The 23,332-nt window shown below is 33.6% G+C and overlaps 1 protein-coding gene across 3 annotated transcripts in view; it reads left to right on the top strand.

Moving 5' to 3' along the window:
- The window catches only part of LOC130244215 (neuronal PAS domain-containing protein 3), a 620,066-nt gene that overhangs the window by 130,306 nt on the left and 466,428 nt on the right, over positions 1–23,332 (top strand). For all 3 annotated transcript variants that reach the window (XM_056476532.1, XM_056476531.1, XM_056476533.1), the window contains exon 2: positions 5,784–5,882. In XM_056476532.1, the coding sequence (XP_056332507.1) occupies positions 5,784–5,882 (99 nt within the window). The remainder of the gene's footprint in view (positions 1–5,783; positions 5,883–23,332) is intronic.

Below are 23,332 nucleotides of genomic sequence, written 5' to 3'. Positions count from 1 at the left end.
ATGGAATATATATATTTTTCAAGGTATCATATCCAAGTTGGACATTTCAGTATCGTGACAACATTACTATAAGTTTTTTATTTTCTGTGTTTTACTCTTGCCTTCCATTCCTCCAATCTTATATTTCCTGCATCAAAAATGGTATTGAATATTAATAATTTTCAAGATATTGTTTTGAAGTTGTAAATTCCAGTATCATGACGCTACTACTATGCAGTTTTCATTTTCTAAGTTTTACTACCAAACACTCTCTTGGCTTCTGTCCCTCCAGCCTTATATTTCCAGCTTTGAAAATGGTATTGAATATTGATATTTTTTAAATTTATCATATCGAAGTTGGAAATTCCAGTATTGTGACAACACTACTATGTGGATTTAATTCTCTGATTTTTTTTTTCTACCAAACGCTCTCCTACCTTCTGTTTCTCCAGTCTTAAATTTCCAGCATCAAAGATAGTATCGAATATCGATATTTTTCAAGGTATTGTATCGAAATTGGAAATTCCCGTATTATGTCAACACTACTATTAGCTTTTCATTCTCTGAGTTTTACTACCAAACACTCCTACCTTCTGTTCCTTCAGTGTTATATTTCCAACATTGAAAGTGATATCGAATATTGATATTTGTCAAGGTATCGAAGTTAAAAATTCCAGTATCGTGACAACACTACATTACACTACACTACAACACTACAACACTAAACTTATAAGTTTTTTATTTTCTGTGTTTTGCAACCAAACGCTCTTACCTTACGTTCCTACAGTCTTCTATTTCCAGCATCGAAAATGGTATTGATTATCGATATTTTTCAAGGTATCGTATCGAAATTGGAAATTCCAGCACCGTGACAACACTACTATTCTGTTTTACTACCAAATGGTCTTACCTTCTGTTCCTCGGTCTTATATTTTCAGCTTCGAAAAAAGTATCGAGTATCAATATTTTTCAACATATCATATCGAAGTTGGAAATTACAGTATTGTGACAACACTACTATGTGGCTTTAATTCTCTGAGTTTTACTACCAAACGCTCTTACCTTCTAGTCCCCCAGTCTTCTATTTTCAACATCAAAAATGGTATCGATTATCGATATTTTTGAAGATATTGTATCGAAATTGGAAATTACAGTATCGTGACCACACTACTATGCAGTTTTCATTCTCTGAGTTTTACTACCAAATGCTCTTACCTTCTGTTCCTCAAGTCTTATTTTCCAGCACACCCCCCCCCCCCCCCCAACCCCCATATAGGAAGTGTCTGGAGTTGTCTGTATTTTCATTGTTTCTCCCAGGATGGGGTTTGATTTCTCATCACATTCTGCCTTCAGTATCCTCTGAGTCTCTCTGGATTGTTGCTTTTGCGCAGCTGAGGGAGAATAAGGTGTTATTTTGCGGGGTTATGACAGCGTTCCTGTCTTTTGATTGACAAGCTCCTCGTTTTGTGAGGATTGAAGGTCTGCAGTGTCTTCGCTGTGGTTTTTCTTTATGTTGGAGGATCCCTCATGTGTCTCCGTCTGCCAGGCCTTTGGCACGGGCCGCTCTGTTCTGACATGATACCGTCCTGTTGGATAATAATCCTCAGATGCTCCTGCAAACGCACCGAGCAAGATCTGCAGCACTCCAGGCCTGTAGTACATCTCTGCTGCTGTTGACTTTATGAGCGTCTGGGTGAACAGATCCCCCCCCCCCTCTCTCTCTCTCTGTTACAAATGTATTGCCAAAATTACAAATGTTTTGCCAAAGCATTTATAAATTTTGCATTAAAAAGAACATGCATACGTACTGGATATAAAAAATAGTAAACTCAGTAAATAGTAACTAATAATAATAATAATAATAATAATAATAAATATATTAATAAAACATAATATCTCTCTTTCTCTTTTCTCTCTCTCGCAGTGTCTCAATGTAATGTCTGCAGGATATTAAGAATTTTCACAAATGGCTCTTGGTTGTTTAGGGATTAGAGATTTTTTTTCTTGTTTGGCTGATACAGACTTTAATTACAATTTTGGCTGTTGCAGTTATTTGTCACTTTTTGTCAGTTAAGCAGATTTGTTTTCACATGTTTTTTTTTCTTTTCCTAAATAAGGCATTACACTACTTTTTTTGCACCATCTTTAATAATAATAATAATAATAATAATAATAATAATAATAATAATCATAAAAATAATAAAAATAATAATGATAAAAGTATAATAATAATTTGTAAAAAATTTTATGAATAAGGTCCATTGACCATTTTATTATTATTATTATTATTATTATTATTATTATTATTATTATTATTATTATTATTATTATTATTATTATTATTATTATTATTATTACCGGCTGATGAAGATGCATGATATCTGTGGTCAGTATGTTAATGCTTCTCTAGTTGTGTTGTACAGTATGTGACACTACAATGTGTGTGTTTTTATATAAATAACTGATGAGCTTTCATAGCATTTATTAATATTTTGAATTATTTTTTATGTAATAAAATTATGTTATACTTTTTTATTATTTCTTTTGTTTCTTATTTTTTGTATTTATTTATAAATGGAAGTATTCTGAAAAACAATATTTAGAAATGTCTAGTAAAAATGCCTAATAATTACAAAGAAGTGGCAAGCATCACATTACATTAAACGTTTTTATTTACCATTAACTTGGATTAATAAATTCTTTATTCTATATTCTCTTTCTTATCAAAAATCTAACATTAAATGTAAACATTTTAACCCGACTGGTTGTGTGGTTGTGTACAAATGACCCAACAAAGTGATCCAATTAGTTTAACCCATTAGTTTAGTGTGTGTGTGTGTATACACTGTGTATATATATATATATATATATATATATATATATATATATATATATTTTTTTTTTTTTATTTATATATATATATATATATATATATATATATATATATATATATATATATATATATATATATATATATATATATATATATATATATATAAATAAAAAAAAAAAATATATATATATACACACACATACGTATATACGTGTGTGTGTATGTGTATGTATGTATGTATGTATGTATGTGTGTGTATATATATATATATATATATATATATATACAATAAAAATATTTTCTATATTATTATTATTAATGTGTTAGATCCTCCTCTTGCTGATTTTTCAATAGAATTAGCATTTTACATCCCAAATATACCACTTTAAACTCCCAAAATGAAGAAATTTATTTTCTTCACACTATTACTTTCCCAAAGCAGCAGGAAAACAGGTCCTGCATCTCTCTCTCCAGTGTTCAGGTCCTGCATCTCTCTCAGATTGTCAGGCAGTCACACAGGAGCAGGATTTAGCGTCCGCTGGAAGTCTGACGGGATGGAGGCTCCGTCAGGGTCAGCTGTGCTGCTGTTTTGTAGCAGCACCCGGAGCAGGCCTGCTTACAAAGCTGACACATTTTCAATCATATCGCCGATTCCCTGGAAATCACGCAAAGGCCACGTCGGAGCATTTTATAGAGTACAATGCAGCAGATGGGGATTAGTTTTCCCAACATGTAGGGGGAAAAAAGGGTCTTTTTTTAAACAGAATGCATGGTGTAGGGGTAATATAGTCGGCTTTGAAAAATGGACCAAATCTTCCGCCGCTGTCTGCAATATACAGTGCCTTTTTTACGGCCATGAAACAAAATCAAAATGGGCCTACATTGGGCCACGGTGCTTTATGTGTAGGTGTGTGTGTGTGTTGGAGCATTGCGTGTGTAGGTGTTTTCATTCAGCTGGCTCTAGAACGGCGACACTCTCCATACCTGCAGGGGATTTATTGTGCTAAATGAATTGTGGTCCCCGCAGAAGTTTGTAAATTGCAAGGCATCAATCTGGAGGAGATAGAGAGAGGGTCCCGTCTCATATCAATCCTTTAGCGTTGAAACCCTGCGCCTTTCAATTCCTCGCCATTCATTCATCCTGCAGCAACCTCTGCTGTTTAACAGGGATCATGAAGAGCCCTTAACAAATAAAAGCTCTTTAGCGTTTGAGTGGCGCAGATGAATGTGTGAACAAGGCCGTTTATGCCGAGCAATTAGAACAGAGCGGTTATCTGGAGCGCATCAGCAGCCAATCGCAGCGCTCCCGATCAATAACCAGGAAAACTTGTTAACGCTGAACTACTGTTTTTGAGGAATGTGTGTTAAACATCAGTCAATAAACAGTGGAGAGGCTGAGGCACTCACACTCACACACACTCAACTTTACACTCTGCTGTTCATGACTTTTGGATTTTGCATTTTGAGATTAGAATTAATTCAATATTTCTCAGACCAGTTAGTAATGTCAGAAAGCATCAAGAGACAATACACTGCTGATAAACTTCACTCATGTTGCTCATCAAATTTTAGCATATTTCAAACAAATTCAGCTTCATTTCCATCTGCTTTTTTTGTCTTTCATGACTCTCATATGGATGTCTGTCTGTCTGTCTATTGTTATATCTATCTATCTATCTATCTATCTATCTATCTATCTATCTATCTATCTATCTATCTATCTATCTATCTATCTATCTATCTATCTATCTATCTATCTATCTATCTATCTATCTATCTATCTATCTATCTATCTATCTATCTATCTATCGTTCTATCTATCTATCTATCGTTCTATCGTTCTATCTATCTATCTATCTATCTATCTATCTATCTATCTATCTATCTATCTATCTATCTATCTATCTATCTATCTATCGTTCTATCTATCTATCGTTCTATCTATCTATCGTTCTATCTATCTTTCTATCTATCTATCTATCTATCTATCTATCTATCTATCTATCTATCTATCTATCTATCTATCTATCTATCTATCTATCTATCTATCTATCTATCTATCTATCTATCTATCTATCTATCTATCTATCTATCTATCTATCGTTCTATCGTTCTATCGTTCTATCTATCTATCTATCTATCTATCTATCGTTCTATCTATCGTTCTATCTATCGTTCTATCTATCGTTCTATCTATCGTTCTATCTATCGTTCTATCTATCGTATCTATCTATCTATCTATCTATCGTTCTATCTATCTGTCTATCTATCTGTCTATCTATCTGTCTATCTGTCTGTCTGTCTGTCTGTCTGTCTGTCTATCATTCTGTCTATCCGTCCATCCATCCATCCATCCATTGTTCTGTCAATCCATCCATCCATCCATCTATCTAGCGTTCTGTCCATCCATCCATCTATCATTCTGTCCATCATTTTATAATTCTATTGTTCTTTCTACTGCTATATCATTTTATTATTCTATCTATAATTTTCTGTCTGTCTGTCTGTCATTCTGTCTGTCCGTCCATCCATTGTTCTGTCAATCCATCCATCTATCTAGCGTTCTGTCCGTCCATCCATTTATCATTCTTTCCATCATTTTAAAATTCTATTGTTCTTTCTACTGCTATATCATTTTTTCTTTCTTTCTTTCTTTCTTTCTTTCTTTCTTCTTTCTTTCTTTCTTTCTTTCTTTCTTTCTTTCTTTCTTTCTTTCTTTCTTTCTTTCTTTCTTTTCTTTCTTTCTTTCTTTCTTTCTTTCTTTCTTTCTTTCTTTCTTTCTTTCTTTCTCTCTGTTGTTTATCTAACATCTGTTGATATTCTGGGATGTATGTGCTTGTTTTTAAGATGTCTTCTTCCTCCTCCTCTTCATATCAGTGCTCATGCAGTATTTAGTGTGAATTCTGGCTCATTCTGGGTGCTGATGTCTGGTGCATTGTGGCCGTTAAGAGTTTTCCACGTTTCTCCACAGCGAGCCGTACTGGGAAAGGTCTGCTAATGCCAGCTCCTGCTCCGCCGCGCGGCCCAAGACACTCCACCTCGGAGGGCAACAACATACCTCATCACCATGGTAAAAATCATCCCTTCTACCACATCTAATCAGGGCAGCCGGTGCCTGTAGAAACCACTTGATCATTTGCAGACACTTCACACACAGAGCCTTCATTAATACTCTTTTTCTCTTCCACATAGATCTATTTTAACAGGGTAACTAGGGTTTAGAAAAGAATTCTGTAGTTGTAGTACACAAAGTTGACTCAACATAAAACTGTCAGGCATCTTGCTGCACAGCTTTTTTCGAGTTGATTTAACTTTTATCCCAAGTCCTGCATTTCTCGAATTAAGTCAACCTAAAAAAAAAAAAAGCTTTATAGTAAGTTGTCCTACTACTTAAAGTTGTCAACTTTTTTTTACAGTCGTATTGTTACTTCTGTAAAAGCTGTCTTGCATTTATGTGAAAAATACAGTCATGATGAACGTTTACAAATTATTATGATAATGTTTTGCTGCACTACTATTTAAAAGTTTGCAAGAAGCACTTATGGTTGTCAGTCCTGCATTTATTTGTTAAAAATATACAGTTTATGTCAGAACTAGTAGCCCCCTCTGAATTATTAGCCCCCCTGTTTATTTTTTTCCCCAATTTCTGTTTAACACAAGATTTTGTCAACACATTTCTAAACATAATAGTTTTAATAACTCGTCTCTAATAACTGATTTCTTTTATCTTTGCCATGATGACAGTAGATAATATTTGACTAGATACTTTTCAAGACGTTTGTATACAGCTTAAAGGGACATTTAAAGGCTTAACTTTGTTCTGTAAACTATCGAAAAAAATATAGCTCACAGGGGCTAATAATGTTGACCTTAAAATGTTTTTTTTTTTTTTTTTTTTAAATGCTTTTATTCTAGCTGAAATAAAACAAATAAGACTTTCTCCAGAAGAAAAAATATTATCAGACACACTGTGAAAATTTGCTTGCTCTGTTAAACATCATTTGAAATATTTAAAAAAAGAAAAAAAAATCAAAAGAGGCCTAATAAATCTGACTTCAACTGTATATTAAAACAGCACTATTATGAAATATTATTATGATAAAAAAAAAAACACTTTCTCTGTGGTAAAATTGTATTTATTCTTTTATTCAAAGCTGAGTTTTTAGCATCATCACTACAGTATTTTTCTTGTATGCTGGTCTGCTTATCTAAAATATGTATTATTATTATTATTATTATTATTATTATTATTATTATTATTATTATTATTATTATTATTGAAAACATTTTTGCTGCATATTTTGTGGAAAACGAACATCTTTTTTGCAGGATTCTGTCAAACTGAATGAAAAGCGTTTATTTGAAAGTTTAATGCAGCTTTGCTAAAAATATTATTATTATTATTATTATTATTATTATTATTAATAATAACAATAATAATAATAATAATAATAATAATAATAATAATAATAATGAGTACATACATACTGTAAATAAATAAATAGATAAATAAATAATGGCCCCAAAAGCATTTAATAGTACGCTATAATAATAGTCCATATTATAATAATCACAATAATAATAATAAATAACTAAATACATATGACAAAATAAATAAATAAATGTTCCCCAAACCATTTAATAGTAGGCTTTAATAATAATAATAATAATAATAATAATAATAATAATAATAATAATAATAATAATAATAATAAACAAGTAAATGCATGCTGCAAATAAATAAATAAATAAATAAATAAATAAATAAATAAATAAATAAATAAATAAATAAATAGTGCAACTAAATAAATAAATGGCCCCAAAAACACTTAATAGTAGGCTATATTATTAGTCCAAAATAATAGTCCATAATAATAATAATAATAATAATAATAATAATAATAATAATAATAATAATAATAAATTAGTAAATGCATACTGTAAATAAACAAATAAATAAATAAATAAATAAATAAATAAATAAATAAATAAATAATGACCCAAAAACATTTTTTAGTAGGCTATACATTGGTCCTGTAGTTCTAAAATGGTAACATACTATATATATTACATGTTTTTTTTATTTATTTATGTATTAAGAATAGCAATCATACCCAACTAAAAATATATATGGATTTATTTTAGTACATTTATTACATTTTCCTTTTATTTGGACATTAAATAAATGCAGCATTACCACAAAAAAGTTAAAGTCTGTATATGTTAACTGGAGATTTATGATTATTTTTAAATTCTTGGCAGAATTCATGGCTAGCATTGGCTTTTTTTTTAAAGTCTCCCAGCATCAGCCTAGAAATGCAGAATATACTTCCAGACTTTTATTTTTCCCTTTTGGACGCATGCTTTATTTTTGTTTATTCGAGCTGGAATTACATCTGTGGCGTCATTTAAATTCGCAGAGAAACCCCAAGTGAGTATTTCCCCTTCACAAAGACGTTCTTAATTGATCAAAAACAAGTATTATTGCTTCTGAGCCGCGGCAGCTCAAATAAATTATGCCACAGCAACAGAAATCCAATACGTAATAGGCTTAGTAAGGCGAGCCGCGTCGCTTATATAGCTCTGATAAACGATGCACTCTTTCCAAAAAGTGCCCTTTAGTGTGGCACATGCAGATTTGGAGGCTGTGAAGATCAAACAAGGCATTGTGGGAAGTGGAGTTTTTTTATTTGTTTAATTTTTTAGCGTATTCCTCTGAGACCATGGGAGTATATGCGTCTTTCTAGGAAATTATGCAGGCCCTGATTATACAATTATTAACCCTCCTCTTATTTTTCTTTTTTTTAAATATTTCCCAAATGATGTTTAAAAGAGTAAAGAATTTTTCACAGTATTTCCTATAATATTTTTTCTTCTGAAGAAAGTTTTATTTGTTTTATTTCGGCTGGAATAAAAGCAGTTTTGAATTTTTTTAAAAACATTTTATAATCAATATTATTAGCCCCCTTAAGCGATTATTTTGATTTGCTTGTCTACAAAACAAACCATCGTTATATTCTCTATTTTCTCTCTTTTTTGAAGATTTTTCATCCTCTTATTGATGTTTAGAATTAACAAGGATTATAAATTGGCATTTTTATGTTTGTTAATTTAGTGTTTTCCATATTATAACTTTTCTTTCAAGAACATAAACATGTCAGTAGCTTATGTGATGTGTGCACTGTATTGAAAGCCTTCATAAGGCCAATTTTTATTGAGCTTTACCATTATTTTTCAAACTTAACAGTATAGATCAGAGATTCCAAAGTATGGCCCACGGGCCAAAGTTGGCCCATTGTAACCTTTGATTTGGCCCACCATCCCATCTGAGAGGAGAGTGAGATGGATGGAGACGGGAATGCCTTTAAAACAGCGATTGTCTTTTCTAATTTGACGTAACCTTTTTTTTTTTTAGAGGTATGAACCTGTACTGGTCTCACGGTTCGGTTACAATTATCATGTCATCGATTCAGTTCAATTCGATATCTCGGGGCATTGACTGTGCTTTCCATACACAGTTTTATATTTTCTTCATAGCACAACAATTCTTGTATTAAATTGTTTAAATATATTTTTATACTATTTGTAATACAATTCTGTCCTTTAATACAAACGGTCAGATGTATAAACTGTGCCTTTAAACAACATGAGCATTTATAGCACATGAACAAATCCCGCTCACTTTCTGAGCCTTGTCTTGGTCACGCGCTCAAGAGAAAGGGCTGTGACTGGCTTTTACCCCCCGGCGCTCTTCACAGATGAGTGACACAGATAAATAGCTGCAGCAATCACAGCTGATCTATGATAGACAGGGTGGAGAAAACTCTGCAGACACACGCTCGTGTCTGTATCCAGAAGTATCGCTGTAACAGCCGAGAGGAGAGGAAAAGTCAGGCCAGCAGGTCAAATAGGCCACAGTGAGAGCGAGAGAGAGAAATGGAGCTTACTTTCATTCTCTCAATCGCAGTGAAACATGGCTTCTGCTGTAAGTGTCTGTCCAGCAAACACACACGCGGTGAAATAGAGCAGAGTTTCTGCGTTTTCAAGTAGTTGGAGCATTGTAAATGCTCGCACTCACCTCCCTCGCCATAGTAAGCTACTGCAACATAGCACATATGATATAAATGACCACAACTGGTTATGATCTATTACTGAAACGATACCGAATTGTTCGCATCTGCATCGTGGTGCACCGAAGAAACAATTAATTTTGACACCCCTACTTTTTTTTGTTTTATTGTTGAGCTACAAACTGAAACGAAATGCTTCAATTAAATGTTGTAAATGAAGCAGATTTTTTTTATGTAAACAATGTCACTCAAAAGACTATGCAGAAGACATTGGTGAGAAAATCAAAGCACAAACCTGTGTGTCTCCATTTTGTTATTAATTAGATTTTTGAATTTAGATGCTTTTTGTATTTACTGTAATAAGTTTATTATAAAATGTTAAAGAATTATGCTGTAATAGTTAATATAAAGTAATGTTTTCTATTTATTTTTAAATATTATTAATTATATTAGGAAATTATCCATGGCAACTATATATACCTTCGGCCCACTAGCCTCAATCAAGATTGATTTTTGACCCTTCATAAGAAAAAGTTTGGGTAACCCTGGTGTAGATGGTAATTCTGTATGTAAATGATGGCACGGTGGCTCAGTGGTTAGCACTATCACCTCATAGCAAGAACTAGTTTGAGTCCTGGCTGAGTCAGTTGGCTGAGACACATTTCTCTGTGGAGTTTGCATGTTCTCCCCGTCTCGGCGTGGGTTTCCTCAGGGTGCTCCGGCTCCCCACAATCCTAAGACATGTGCTATAAGTGAATTGGGTAAATAAAATTGGCCGTAGTGTATGATTGTGTGTGTCTTAATGCGAGATGATATCTTTGTTGAAGATGAAGTCTTTGTTCACCCGCTGCCCACTTAGAATAATTTTCTACCTGACCTGACCGTTTCCGCTAAATTTAGATCTGGTTTCCTTAATCTCATGATTAAAGCTATGATTCATCAGCGGATCGCTCGTCTGTCAACTTCTAGACAAATCAGCTGATCGACTTAGTTTGAAATGCTCCAGTGTCCTCGTATCTTTGTTTACATTTAGTAGACAGTGGTGAGTTTGGTGAACTGATGATCTTCACGGCCAATCACAGTCATTTCTGTTGAGCACGTGAACACAATGGCAAATCAACTCTCAAATGTCAGCGGGAAATGGACGTTTTTAAAACTTCAGTATTGATTGGTACCGAATTCCAGTATAGTGACAACCCTAGTCCTGTGACTGCTATTATCACATCGCGCAAAGGGTAATTTTTTTTAAACGGAATGTTTTCTAACTAAAGCTAAACGTCTTTTAAGGACAGCACACCTTCAGTTTGCTCTGTCATGGTAAAGCCCGCTCTGAGGACCGTTTTGCAGATGATGCACATGAAATGCATGTGCAGAAAGCACTGGTCATGCGTTCATCATGTGTAACAATCATGTGGTCACGGGCTGTATTGGTGCTCAATAAGAATGAGGAAATCTTGGATTTTCTGTTTTGAAATAACGTTGGGACTCATGGACACTTTAACGTTAGACTGCCCGCTCCCGTTCAAATTACACTAGAGTTACCGACCACCATCACATTTTATTTGGAAATTTATTCCCGCACTGCAAGAAATCTGTTTGGAATACATCCAAAGGAATGCAGAACTCTAATGGAGACCATCGTTATACAATGATTTGCCTAATTACCTTAACCTAATTAACCTAGTTAAGCCTTTGAATGTCACTTTAAGCTGAAAACTAGTATCTTGAAAAACATCTAGTAAAATATTATGTCCTGTCATCATGGCAAAGACAAAAGAAATCAGTTATTAGAAATGAGTTATTAAAACTATTATGTTTAGAACTGTGTTGAACAAACCTTCTCTCCATTAAACAGAAATTGGAGGAGAAAATATACAAGGAGGGTAATAATTCTGACTGTATATACGCAGGCGCCGCTTGATGGATTGGTAAGGAACGGAGGCACAGGGGCTCTGGGATTACTGTCACACTGACTAAAGAGGATTTATTTATCACATTCACAAAAAGCCTCTTCTAATAGCTCATCATGGGGTGTATTTAGAACTATTAGTACAACCACCCTCGGCTTCTGATACACTACCTGCCAGTGCGCATAACGGCAGATCAGCCAGCTCTGTCAGCCAGCGCTTTCTCTCTAGTTTTACGTCTCTTTTTCCTCGCCATTCACTTCACGCTTTGACACTTTAGGTATGGCGCAAAGCCACTAAATAGATTTTCACCTTTTTATTCCTCTTTGAAAGCGCTCCAGCGAACAAAAGCACAATGCCAGCGCCATCACCATGCCACCATACTGGCATTAGATGCCCTCGCTGTCCATTAAAGGGGCGCATGCTTTAAAAGCCAGGAAATTATTGAAATGGAGCATATTCTGCCTTTGTTGGGGTTTATTTTTCACCCCTAGAAGCCCACTTATAATATTAGTGAAGGTTTCTTGCACCCACGAAACAGTGGTGATGTCGTTTTTATCGACTATTTTTCATCCTCTCAATGACAATTAGAATTTAAAAGGGATTATAAATTACAATTTTGACTTTTTTGGTGTGTTTTTCAAAGTTTTTTTCAAGGTAGCTAGTGAGATGTGTTATTTATAAACATTTACATAAGTAAATGGAACAATAAGCTTAAAAATCTGTGGATTTCTGTATGTGCAGATATCATATGACAATAGCTATAGCAAAGACTATAGAATACACAAGACATGTCACTAGTATTGTTTTGAATGGGGAAAATGTAAGTGTAATGGAGCATTCACGCCTGACGTGGCTTGCGCGAATAAATCACGCTATTCGTGCTTAAATAGACGCGTGAACATTTTGAATTCACTCGCTTCATTCGCATATCACTTCACAATAGATGTGGATTTGTGTCATGTGCGGAGCTTATGTCTGCCCGGTGACCCTAACTTCATTGCTAAATGGTTAACATGGATCTTATTGAGAGAGTAGCTGTACTTTAGTTCTTCACTTTCGCCAATTAGTGAAGTTTTTTTTTTTCCTCTCCGCTGTCGCCACTGGCTTGCATGGTTCGGGATCTGTAGAGCAGCGCATCGTTGGATTTTCTCTTCAGTGTTTGGACTCTCAGTAGTGATTTATTAAACCACACTGAACTGAGCTAAACTGAACTGAATTTAAACACTACAAACTGAACTACACTGTTCCAATTTAATGTGACCTTTTATGTGAAGCTGCTTTGACACAATCTACATTGTAAAAGCGCTATACAAATAAAGGTGAATTGAATTGAATTGAATTGAACTTTATGTGCTTTAGGGATGCTGAAAAACAGTGTAGATTAGTTCGGCGCCATATATGAGTCCACTAGATCCTTTCAGAGTTGCACCCAGATGAGATTATGGAAGTTTTCAGCAGTACATATGGCGCAGTATGCTTAATTTCTGCCTCTTCATTTGCGCAAATTGTGTCATTCATGCAATCTCATTTGTGTGAATATAATGCATTTTATGCGGTTCCTGTTAGAATCTTATATGAAGCATTTATTAAGCGTTATCAATTAATTGTAATTGATTCCAAATATAAAAAATTTATCATAAGCTTGGGAAACCATTTCGGAGAATTTGAGTTTTCCCTATTAAAACGGAAGTAATGTTTCAAAGATGGCCGCCGAGTGAAATGACTTTCTTTAAAGGTCGCCTAAAATTAAAATAAAGTTTTTTCAATGTTCGTTTCAGTATTGTTCGCTTTTTTTAACGATATTTATAAGCTAGTGCGCGCCAAAATAGTGACAAAATTCACATTTAAAAGATATAAACCCTATATAAACGTACAAATTGGACTCTTCTGCCTTAGTGGATTAACAGTATTATTCACGTCATCTTGTACTTTAGAATCTCATCACATCTTCTGACCAATCACGTTCCACATTTGACATCAAATTCAATTTTTAATTCTACAGTTCCATCCACGTCCTATAAGAATTCTACATGAAGCTTTAAGTTATCATTTAATTGTACTTGATTTCAAATCAAGAGTCATCAGAAGCTTGGGAAACCATTTCAGAGACTTTGAGGTTTCCCCATTCAAACGGAAGAGATGTTTCAAAGATGGCTGCCAAGTGAAATTACTTTCCCTGAAGGTCCCATGAAATTAAAATAAAGTTTTTTAGATGTTAGTATCAGTATTGTTAGTTTTTAGGTTATCTATAAACTAGTGCACGCCAAAGCAGTGACAATTTGAATTTAGAAGATATAAACCCTATATAAACATACAAAGCCGGCAGATTGTCGCTTCCGTCTAAATGGATAAACAGTTTTATTCATACTTCAGTATCTCATCACATATTCTGACCAATCAAATGCTCTCTAGACATGCCCCGCCCCCTTCAAGAAACTTCTCATTTGATGTGCTCGAGCTCAACCACTCTCACTGGCAGAGCTGTGATATTCAAAACACGATTGGCAATTTTTTTAAGTGGGAGGGGCTACTCTATGTCCCACCCTTTTTTCCATGTTTCAGTTGAGATAGTCAAACACTGAATAAAATGCACATTTCAAAGCACTTCACGGGACCTCTAAAAGGACTTTAGTTACACTCCTACCTTTGATTTACTCTTCCAGAATTCCGTGACGCTCCATATATTACACCAAATTCCATTTTCAATTCTACGATTCCATTCACGTCCTGTTAGAATCCTATATGAAGCTTTAATTATGTGTTATCATTTAATTGTGTTTGAGTCTTAAGTGATGGTGTAAAAGCGCTGTCTGCTTTACTCTCTGTGAGCTGTGTGTATGTACGTGAGCTTGATGAGTCTGCGGGTGAATTCCAGCAGGGTTATTTAGTTTAAGTGCTGTTTGATCCGGGAACGGCGGGCAGACTGAAATTGAGATAAATGGCTGTGTGGAGAGGAACGGCCACCTCTCTTCCCAGCACGGGGCCGCTGAGGGGCCAAGGGTCTGCCGTACACCTGTCTGTCCACATTACACACACACACACACCGGCTCTCCTCCACTTAGAGACCTGCAGCACTATATAAACAGAAAGACACACACAGAGATTGAGTTGTTTTCATACAGTACATACACAAACCATTAAAAAATAAAGTAAATGTTCCATAATACAGTTATATTAATTGATTAATTCATTCATTCATTTTCCTTTGGCTTAGTTCCTTTATTCATCAGGAGTTGATACAGCGGAATGAACCAACAACTTATTCAGCATATGTTTTATATAGTGGATGCCCTTCCAACTGCAACCCAGAAACGGGAAACATACATAAACACTCATTCACACATGACCAATTTAATTTATTCAATTCACCTATAGCGCATGTCTTCAGACTGTGTTTGTCAACCACATTCCTGGAGGACATATGCCAGAACAGTTGGTGGTTCATTTCGCTGTGGTAACCTCTGATAAATAAGAGACCAAGCTAAAAGAATATAAATGAATGAGTGAACATTGATTTGTTTTATTCATAAAAAATATGTAGTTACAATTTTATTTTTATAAAGCGATGTTACTACAAATCTGCTGAATTTATATCTGCTCCCTTTTCACTATCCAATTAATTCCAGATCAAATTCAAGCAAAGTCTGTCTAGTTTTACTCTAAATTGCACCACAGTATTCGAGCAAAACAGCTGCTAGTCTTCGAGAACACAAACATTTCATATTCTACAAAAGCAGGGAATCCCTTCTGGCCATGAAAGAGTTGCTTCAGATGATTAGAGGACTTCACACACCGAGCCAATGCATCTAAATCTTTGCTGTTCACACACTTTAATGCGGTCTGATGTTTTACCAGAGATTTTACAATGCTCCGTGCCAACTGAATGCAATCAAAAATCGTAATATAAAAATTAATATAAAAAAAACTCTACATTAAATAAATTAGATTTGAATCACATTTTTAATAAAAACTGTTAAACTTTTAAAAGTATGATATTTTTCAAAATGTTTATGCAGTATCTTATAGAAAGTATTATAAAAAATTAAATTAAACTAAATGTTCCTCTTATGTAAACTGACTCAATTATTTTTGTTAATATTGTTTTATGAAATGTATTATAAAAATAGAAATCTATCATTTAAAATGTTACAGTATTTTAATAAAATTATTATGAAAAATGTACAATTTAAACAGTTAGTTAATATTGCTTTAAAAAAGCTTCTTAATAATATATTATAAAACAAAAAATCCAAACAAAATGTAAATACTGTAATAAAAAAAAACGTTGCATTTTTAAAAGTACGTTTTTTTTTCCAAAATGTTTATAAAGTGTTTTATTAAAAGTATTACAAAATGGAAATTAAATTAAGTCATGATAAATAAAATGAAATGAAATGAAATTGTTTTGTTCCCCTTTTGTAAAATTACACAATTAAAAATATTTTTTGTTAATATTCTTTATAAAACAATCAAAACTTAATAATGATTTTGAATTATAAAAGCCTTTAAAATTAAGTCACATTATATATATATATATATATATATATATATATATATATATATATATATATATATATATATATATATATATATATATATATTATATATATATATATATATATATATATATATATATATATTAATAAAAGTATGGTAAATCTGAATGAAATTAAGTTAAATTAATTTTTTTATCACATTTAAAAAATACTTTGTTTTAAAAAAAATTATATATTTTTAAATGTTTTTACAATATCTTATTAAAATATTATTAAAAAAACATGTCAATAAAATCTAAATTAAATAATAATAAAATAAAATAAAATGTTATTAATTCAATACAATTCAGTTCAATTATTGTTTTGTTCTCCTTATGTAAAATTAATTAATTCATTAGTTTTATTTATTTATTTATTTTACATATTATTATGATTATTTTTAAAAGCAAAACTATGGCATTCTGTTCCATCATCTAGCTGTGAGGTAATCTGTATGCTAATACTCTATTTGTGAATTGTGAGAGGTGAGAGATTCTAAACAGATGGCTCTTCTAATGCATCTGACATTAAATTAATTGAGTTTTTCTTCAAGTAATGCTTTTTAACATTCCCAAAAAATCATCCTCTCGTCCTTCCATAATGTGTGTGTTTTTTTAAACTTCAAATCTGTCAGGAATATGGTGTATGACACATCTTAGAGTTGTATTGATGTTGAAATTGTGTTATATGGCAGTTGTATATAAGATTGACCAAATCAGAATAATAAACTGAATTATAAAAGATCCACGGTGAAGTGAGTCAGGACTAAAATCAGATGCAGGTTGGTATAAATACATGTTCAGCTGTGTTTTAGGACACAATTAAAGGCAGTGCATGTGAATGAGCCTCCATTAACAGTCCTCACACACGGCTCTTTAATGGCTTTCTGGCGGTGATACAGAATCTGCTAATAAGTGAGCTAAATGAGGCTGTTTATCACCAAAAATCTAAAAGTTGCTTCAAATATGACACTTCAGTTTTGATTGCACAAGTCAAGAAAAAAAAAGTCCTGGTCTGATAAAGCTGTAGTTGTTTACCGAGTGACATTTGATAGATGAAACAGGTCAGAGCGACGTCCTGCACACATCAGCCTTTGTTTCTGTGGAGGAAATTGCTTTGTTGCGTCATATTTGGGTCATCAACATATAAAATCATGTGGATAATATAGTGCTGTCAAAAGATTAATCACATTCATGCATTTGAGAAATGTTTGTTTATATTTATATATAAAATATTTACCCTATAAAACCCAACAGCCAACTTTATCAAATAAAATAAGTGTAGTTAACTCAAAATTGACTGAAAGTTAATTCTACTCATTTGAAAAGAGTTTTGAACTCCGTGATGAAGGTAATAAGTTAGTTAAATACCTCACTTCTTCAACTTAAATGGAGTAAGTTTACAGTACTCATATAGATTCGTTTTTTTACTTGCATGTTTTGTTGCAATCGGTTTTCTCAATTGGGTTGAGTTCTCTTCATTTATTGGGTCTTACTGTGCTCAAATTGCTTCGTTCACTCAAATGGATTAAGTTCACACTACTCAATAGGATTAGTTTTTGAACTTAAATGGTTTGTTGCAATTGGTTTCCTCAAATGGTTTGAGTTCACTTAATGGTTCACTTTTTGGGTTTTACAGTTGTGTGTGTGTGTGTGTGTGTGTGTGTGTATATGTATGTATGTATGTATGTATATATGTGTATGTATATATGTGTGTATATATATATATATATATATATATATATATATATATATATATATATATATATATATATATATATATATATATATATATATATATATATATATATATATATATATATATATATATATATATATATAGAGGGAGAGAGAGAGAGAGAGAGAGACAGAGAGACACGCTATTGGTTAAATGACGGCAAAGTACAGCTTGAAGCAGAAAACACGAGTATATCTGGAGGTATTATAAATTTGATGATGGCCATATTGATATAGCAAACTGTGAGATATGTAAACTTGGGATTCTCTGCTGGGTATTTTAAGTTGAGGCTCTATTTGTTTTTATATTAGATATTTACTGTTACACTGAAGTCCAAAATTGAAGAATTGATGTTATTTATTACTGGATTGTTCAAGCTGCCTCACAGAAGTGCTCTGTTTGTTAACAGAGATGTTGAATGTTAAAATAAGGTGAATTAAATAAAAAAAGGAACATCCTGGATCTGTTTTTTCACTACATATTTGTTATGCATTGCAGAAGTTTCGGATTGGGTATCGATATCAGTAGATAATCAAAATCAAATGACTTGGACTCAAGGATGTTGGAACGAGATGCTAATGGTCTAATCCGATTCAATGATTTATGATAAGCTAAGCTAAAAGTCCTCTTGCCAGACGTGGAGATTGGCTGAATTAATAAAAAAAATGAATTAAAAGCTTTTTAGGTACACTAGGGTACTAAAATGAGCCTATTTCCAAAAAACAAAAGTGAAGTATTTCTTTAAAAGTTGTTAAATTAAGCATTTTTAAAGACATTTATCATACTTTATAATAAGATTTCGTTAGTTAATGTTAGTCAACATATATTCTAACATGAACCATACTTGTACATGATTTATTTATCACAGTTCAACTTTTACAAATGCATTATTAAAAAGTTGTGCTTCATAACAATAGTTTATGCACTGTGAGAACTAATAATGAATGACTTTATTTTCATTATCTAAAGTTAACTAACATGAATAAACACTGTAACAAATGTAATGCCCATTGCTTGTTCATGTAAATGCATTAACCAATACAACCTTATTGTAAAGTGCTAGCAAACTACTTTATGCCACTAGCGACAGATCCTCCTGTTGCGTTGAATTCCCCTGTTCTAACAGTTAAACTCTGGTGTACTTTAAAAAGAAAACAAGTAAATCCTGTCATTTTGGAGCTTGCTTTCAATCCTGACAGACAGCAGAAAGTTGCTGTTGTACGGGACATGAATGAAGCCATCCATTAGAGAGCGAGAGTGAGAGAGAGCAGGTGGTCTGCTGTGCCTGAGGAAGATCTGTAGGGCATGACAGCTCAGAAAAAGGCATAAATCCTCTCTCTTATCTCCAGCCACATTTAGTTGCCATGGGGATTTTATTTATGCAGCTGGAAACTTCCATACTTCAGGTGAGATGCAAACATTTGAGCCGCCGCCGTTGTGTCATAGCGTTTCATGCCTAAATACATGACAGAAAGATGTCTGAGCTCTGAAGACCAGTCTGCTGTAGTCGCATTGTGTCTGGAAAGTGGATCTAACACGCTCCGTTTGGAGGATTTGTGTGATGATAATGTTTTCTATAGGATTGTATTTCAAATTATGCGTTGGACTTCTGGTTTTGGTGCAAGTTTCATAAAAAATGACTGAAACTAAATAACTGAGCACTTTTAGCTTAGCATAGATCATTGAATCAGATTAGACCAGTGTTTCCCAATCCTGTTCCTGAAGGCACACCAAAAGTACACATTTTCAACCTCTCCCTAATCAAACACACCTGAATCAACTTATCATAACATCAGAAGAGACTCCAACACCTGAAGTTAATGGGTCAGAAAAGGGAGACATCCAAAATATGTACTGTTGGTGTGCCTCCAGGAACAGGGTTGGGAAACACTGGATTAGACCATAGGCATCTTGTTAAACAAAAAACTTCCAGTCCGCGAATTTTCTTTAATGAATTTATTTTTATTTCCTTTTTTTAAACCCTTTTTTTTCTTTAAGTGGAAACATTTTTAAAAATTAAATAATCTTTAGAACAGAATGTTTGGAATGAAAAGTTTTCACTGATGTTAAATGAACACTATTTTAAAAAACAAAATAGGCTTAGTTTACTACTTCCTTAGAGTTAAACAGTTGAGCTTTGTGTCAAGGTAGTTAACGAAAACGAGCGAAAAAACAAAAACTAAAATTTTAAATGATGTTCGTTATCTGAAATAAAAATAAAAACAAGAGTTTTTAAACTAGAACTAACTGAAACTGTGTTGTGTACACACAAAACTAACTGAAACTAATAAAATTATAGCACAGACGTCCTTCGTTTTTCGTCTTTGTGCATGTATTTACGACATAATCTTACTGTAAGCCTTTTAGGAGTAAATCTATTTACTTCGAGCTGCAAGTGTTTGACCCCTACGGCACCTGAGAGTCTGTAGTCCTGCTGCCACTCGCCAGATCGAGCCTTTTCTCCGACTCGCTGTTGCTTCGGCGACAAAAACAACGAGTGGACATGACAGCAGGACAGTGACAGCATTAAATACAGAGATTTAAAACTATTACTTTAACACATTTGTGCCCAATAATGGGTTTTATTTCTGTATCACGATCACGAACAAATCTTTTTAACCGGATCTTCTAAGTAAACCGGTTGAACTAGATCACCAAATCGAACTGAATAATTTTAAACGATTCGCATCTACACTAAGCACTTATCCACAAACTACTTCCTTTTTAACAAGCCTAATACTCCCCTCAGACTCGAAATAATTCAATATATACTCTTATTCAGTTGTTAGAACAGTAAAGTTACACTGAGATCAAATTTGAGAAGCGGTGAACCGATAAAACTGCGCATGCGTGATTCAGTGAACCAAATACAAACAGTACATGACAGACAGCCTGCTTTGAACAACTGCCGAGGGCTTAAATGAGAGCATCTGGTGAAAAAACGTAAGTGTATTTCATAACAGAAAGTCATAATGGAATTTAAATTAGTGAATCATGCTTCAGTTGCGTTGCAAAACTTTACTGGAAGACATTTTTCAGATCATGTTGATGTTTTAACTTTTGCTGACTACATAATTTTGGTTTGTTGAGTCCTAACATCCGCGTTAAACATCTGAACTTCCCATCACTACTGTGTATCTAACCCCAGAAGCATCCTTGCACACATATTGTACTTAAGGCTGCTGTCGTGTGTGCTGTTGTATATGAATTTGAGAATGGGTAGATGGTAGCGGTAGATGATGGTCATGTGTCCTCTGAATACACATTTTAAAAAATGTATGGTTGAGTTTTTATTATACAATCTTTATTCTGAGTTTGAATCTGCATCTAACAAATATCTTTATTTAGAAAAAAAACGAATCTAATACTGAATCTAATAAAAACTAAACTAAAATATAGAAACTATTAAACACTAGTAAATCTACCTCTAAAAACTAATTAAAACTAACTGAATTTGAAAACAAAAAGTCAAAACAAAATAGAAACTAAAACTAATGAAAATCCCAAACTATTATAACCTTGCTTTGGGACTATTTTCAGGCACTGTGTAATATTATTGCGCTGCTGTAGTCATTGTATGAGTGCAAAATTCCAGTCAGCGATTTTTAATATATATATTTTTTTTTTTTCTTTCTTTCTTTGTGTGGAGAACATTTTTAAAAATGTCAACAACTATTTTCCCACTTAATAGAATTGTGTGGAATATAAAGATTTCACCGATGATAAAGGAACCTATCTTTTTTTTTTAAATAGACTCTACTGCTACTCTACTATAAAGTCTACTACTTCCCTAGAGTTAAACAGCTGAGTTTTGGGATTATTTTCAGGTACTGTATAATATTATTTTGCTGCTTAAGTCATGGTACGGCAGCAAAGTTTAGCTTAGCTTAGCATAGATCATTGAATCTGATTAGACCATTCGCATCTTAATTAAAAATAAAAAGATTCTAGCTTGTATAGAGCTTGTCCAAAGACATGCGCTATAGGTAAATTGAATAAACTAAATCAGCCGTAGTGTATGTGTGTGAATAAGAGTGTATGGGTGTTTCCCAGTACTGAGTTGCAGCTGGAAAGGCATCCGTTGTGTAAAACATATGCTGGATAAGTTGGCGGTTCAATCCGCTTTGGCGACCCCAGAATAATGAAGGGACTAAGCCGAAAATAAAATGAATGAATGAATGTCTATCGCTTAAAATTAGCTTTATTGTATTTACCAAAGTAAAATACATTTGTAATTTTTAAAGTTTTGGTTTCAGTTTTGATTAAATGATGTTAAAATTGTCAACAGAAATAATGGCGAAAAATCTTGGTGAAATTTCTTGGCAACTTTTTAGCAAAAAACATAACAACTTGAAAATTATGAGATTCTAACAGTGGCTTTATTTATTATTTTGCTCTGCTCAATCCAAAACCTGACTGTAAACAATGAGAATAGACAGCGAAGACAACTTACTTTATTTATTGATTGAGTATTGAGTTCAATAATAGTGACGATTGCTTTAAAAGCTCAATCTAAAATGTCTAAAATGAACCATCACCTTCAATTATTTCCTGCACCGCAAGTTAAATTGCACTATCCAGTAGATGTTGATTTTTTTTCAGTAATTCATTCATTATCTTTCAGTCCCTTTATTGATCAAGGGTTGCCACACTGGAATGAACCGCCAACTTATCCAGCATATGTTTTACACAACGGATGCCTTTCCAGCTGCAACCCAGTACTTGGAAACACCCATACACTCTTATTCACACACATACACTATGGCCGATTTAGTTTATTCAATTTACCTATAGCGCATGTCTTTGGACAAGCTCCACACAGAAACGCCAACTGACCCAGCTGGGACTGGAACCAGCGACCTTCTTGCTGCGAGGCGACAGCGCTAACCGCTGAGCCACCGTGTTGCCCCATTTGCAGTAATAAGCAAATAAAGTGTAATTTTTCTCACAGGTGTGTGTGTGTGTTCTGTAAGTGCACAGAATCCGACTCACTCTTCATCTGGACAGATCCTGCTGTTTAGTCCTCGTTGTGCCGCCGCTGTGCTGTTAACCACATCGAGGGCTGGTTGAGGGTTTTACAGGCAGCTTTATAACCCTCGCAGCTGTGTAGCCGACTCAGTCACTTAACCCCTGTCTGAGGAGGTGGCGTTAGCATTAGCCAAATGGACGCGGCACAATAACAGCGTGGTGCTAACAGCGCTCTCTTGCGCCGGCCTAACGTGCTAATGGGCCTGAATATGGATCACATTAGCTGGAAATGTCAGCAAC

Source organism: Danio aesculapii, chromosome 17 (assembly GCF_903798145.1).
Source record: "Danio aesculapii chromosome 17, fDanAes4.1, whole genome shotgun sequence".
NCBI classification, from domain to species: domain Eukaryota; kingdom Metazoa; phylum Chordata; class Actinopteri; order Cypriniformes; family Danionidae; genus Danio; species Danio aesculapii.
Note: the sequence above shows the minus strand (reverse complement) of the source record. Positions and strands in the feature narration are given on the sequence as shown.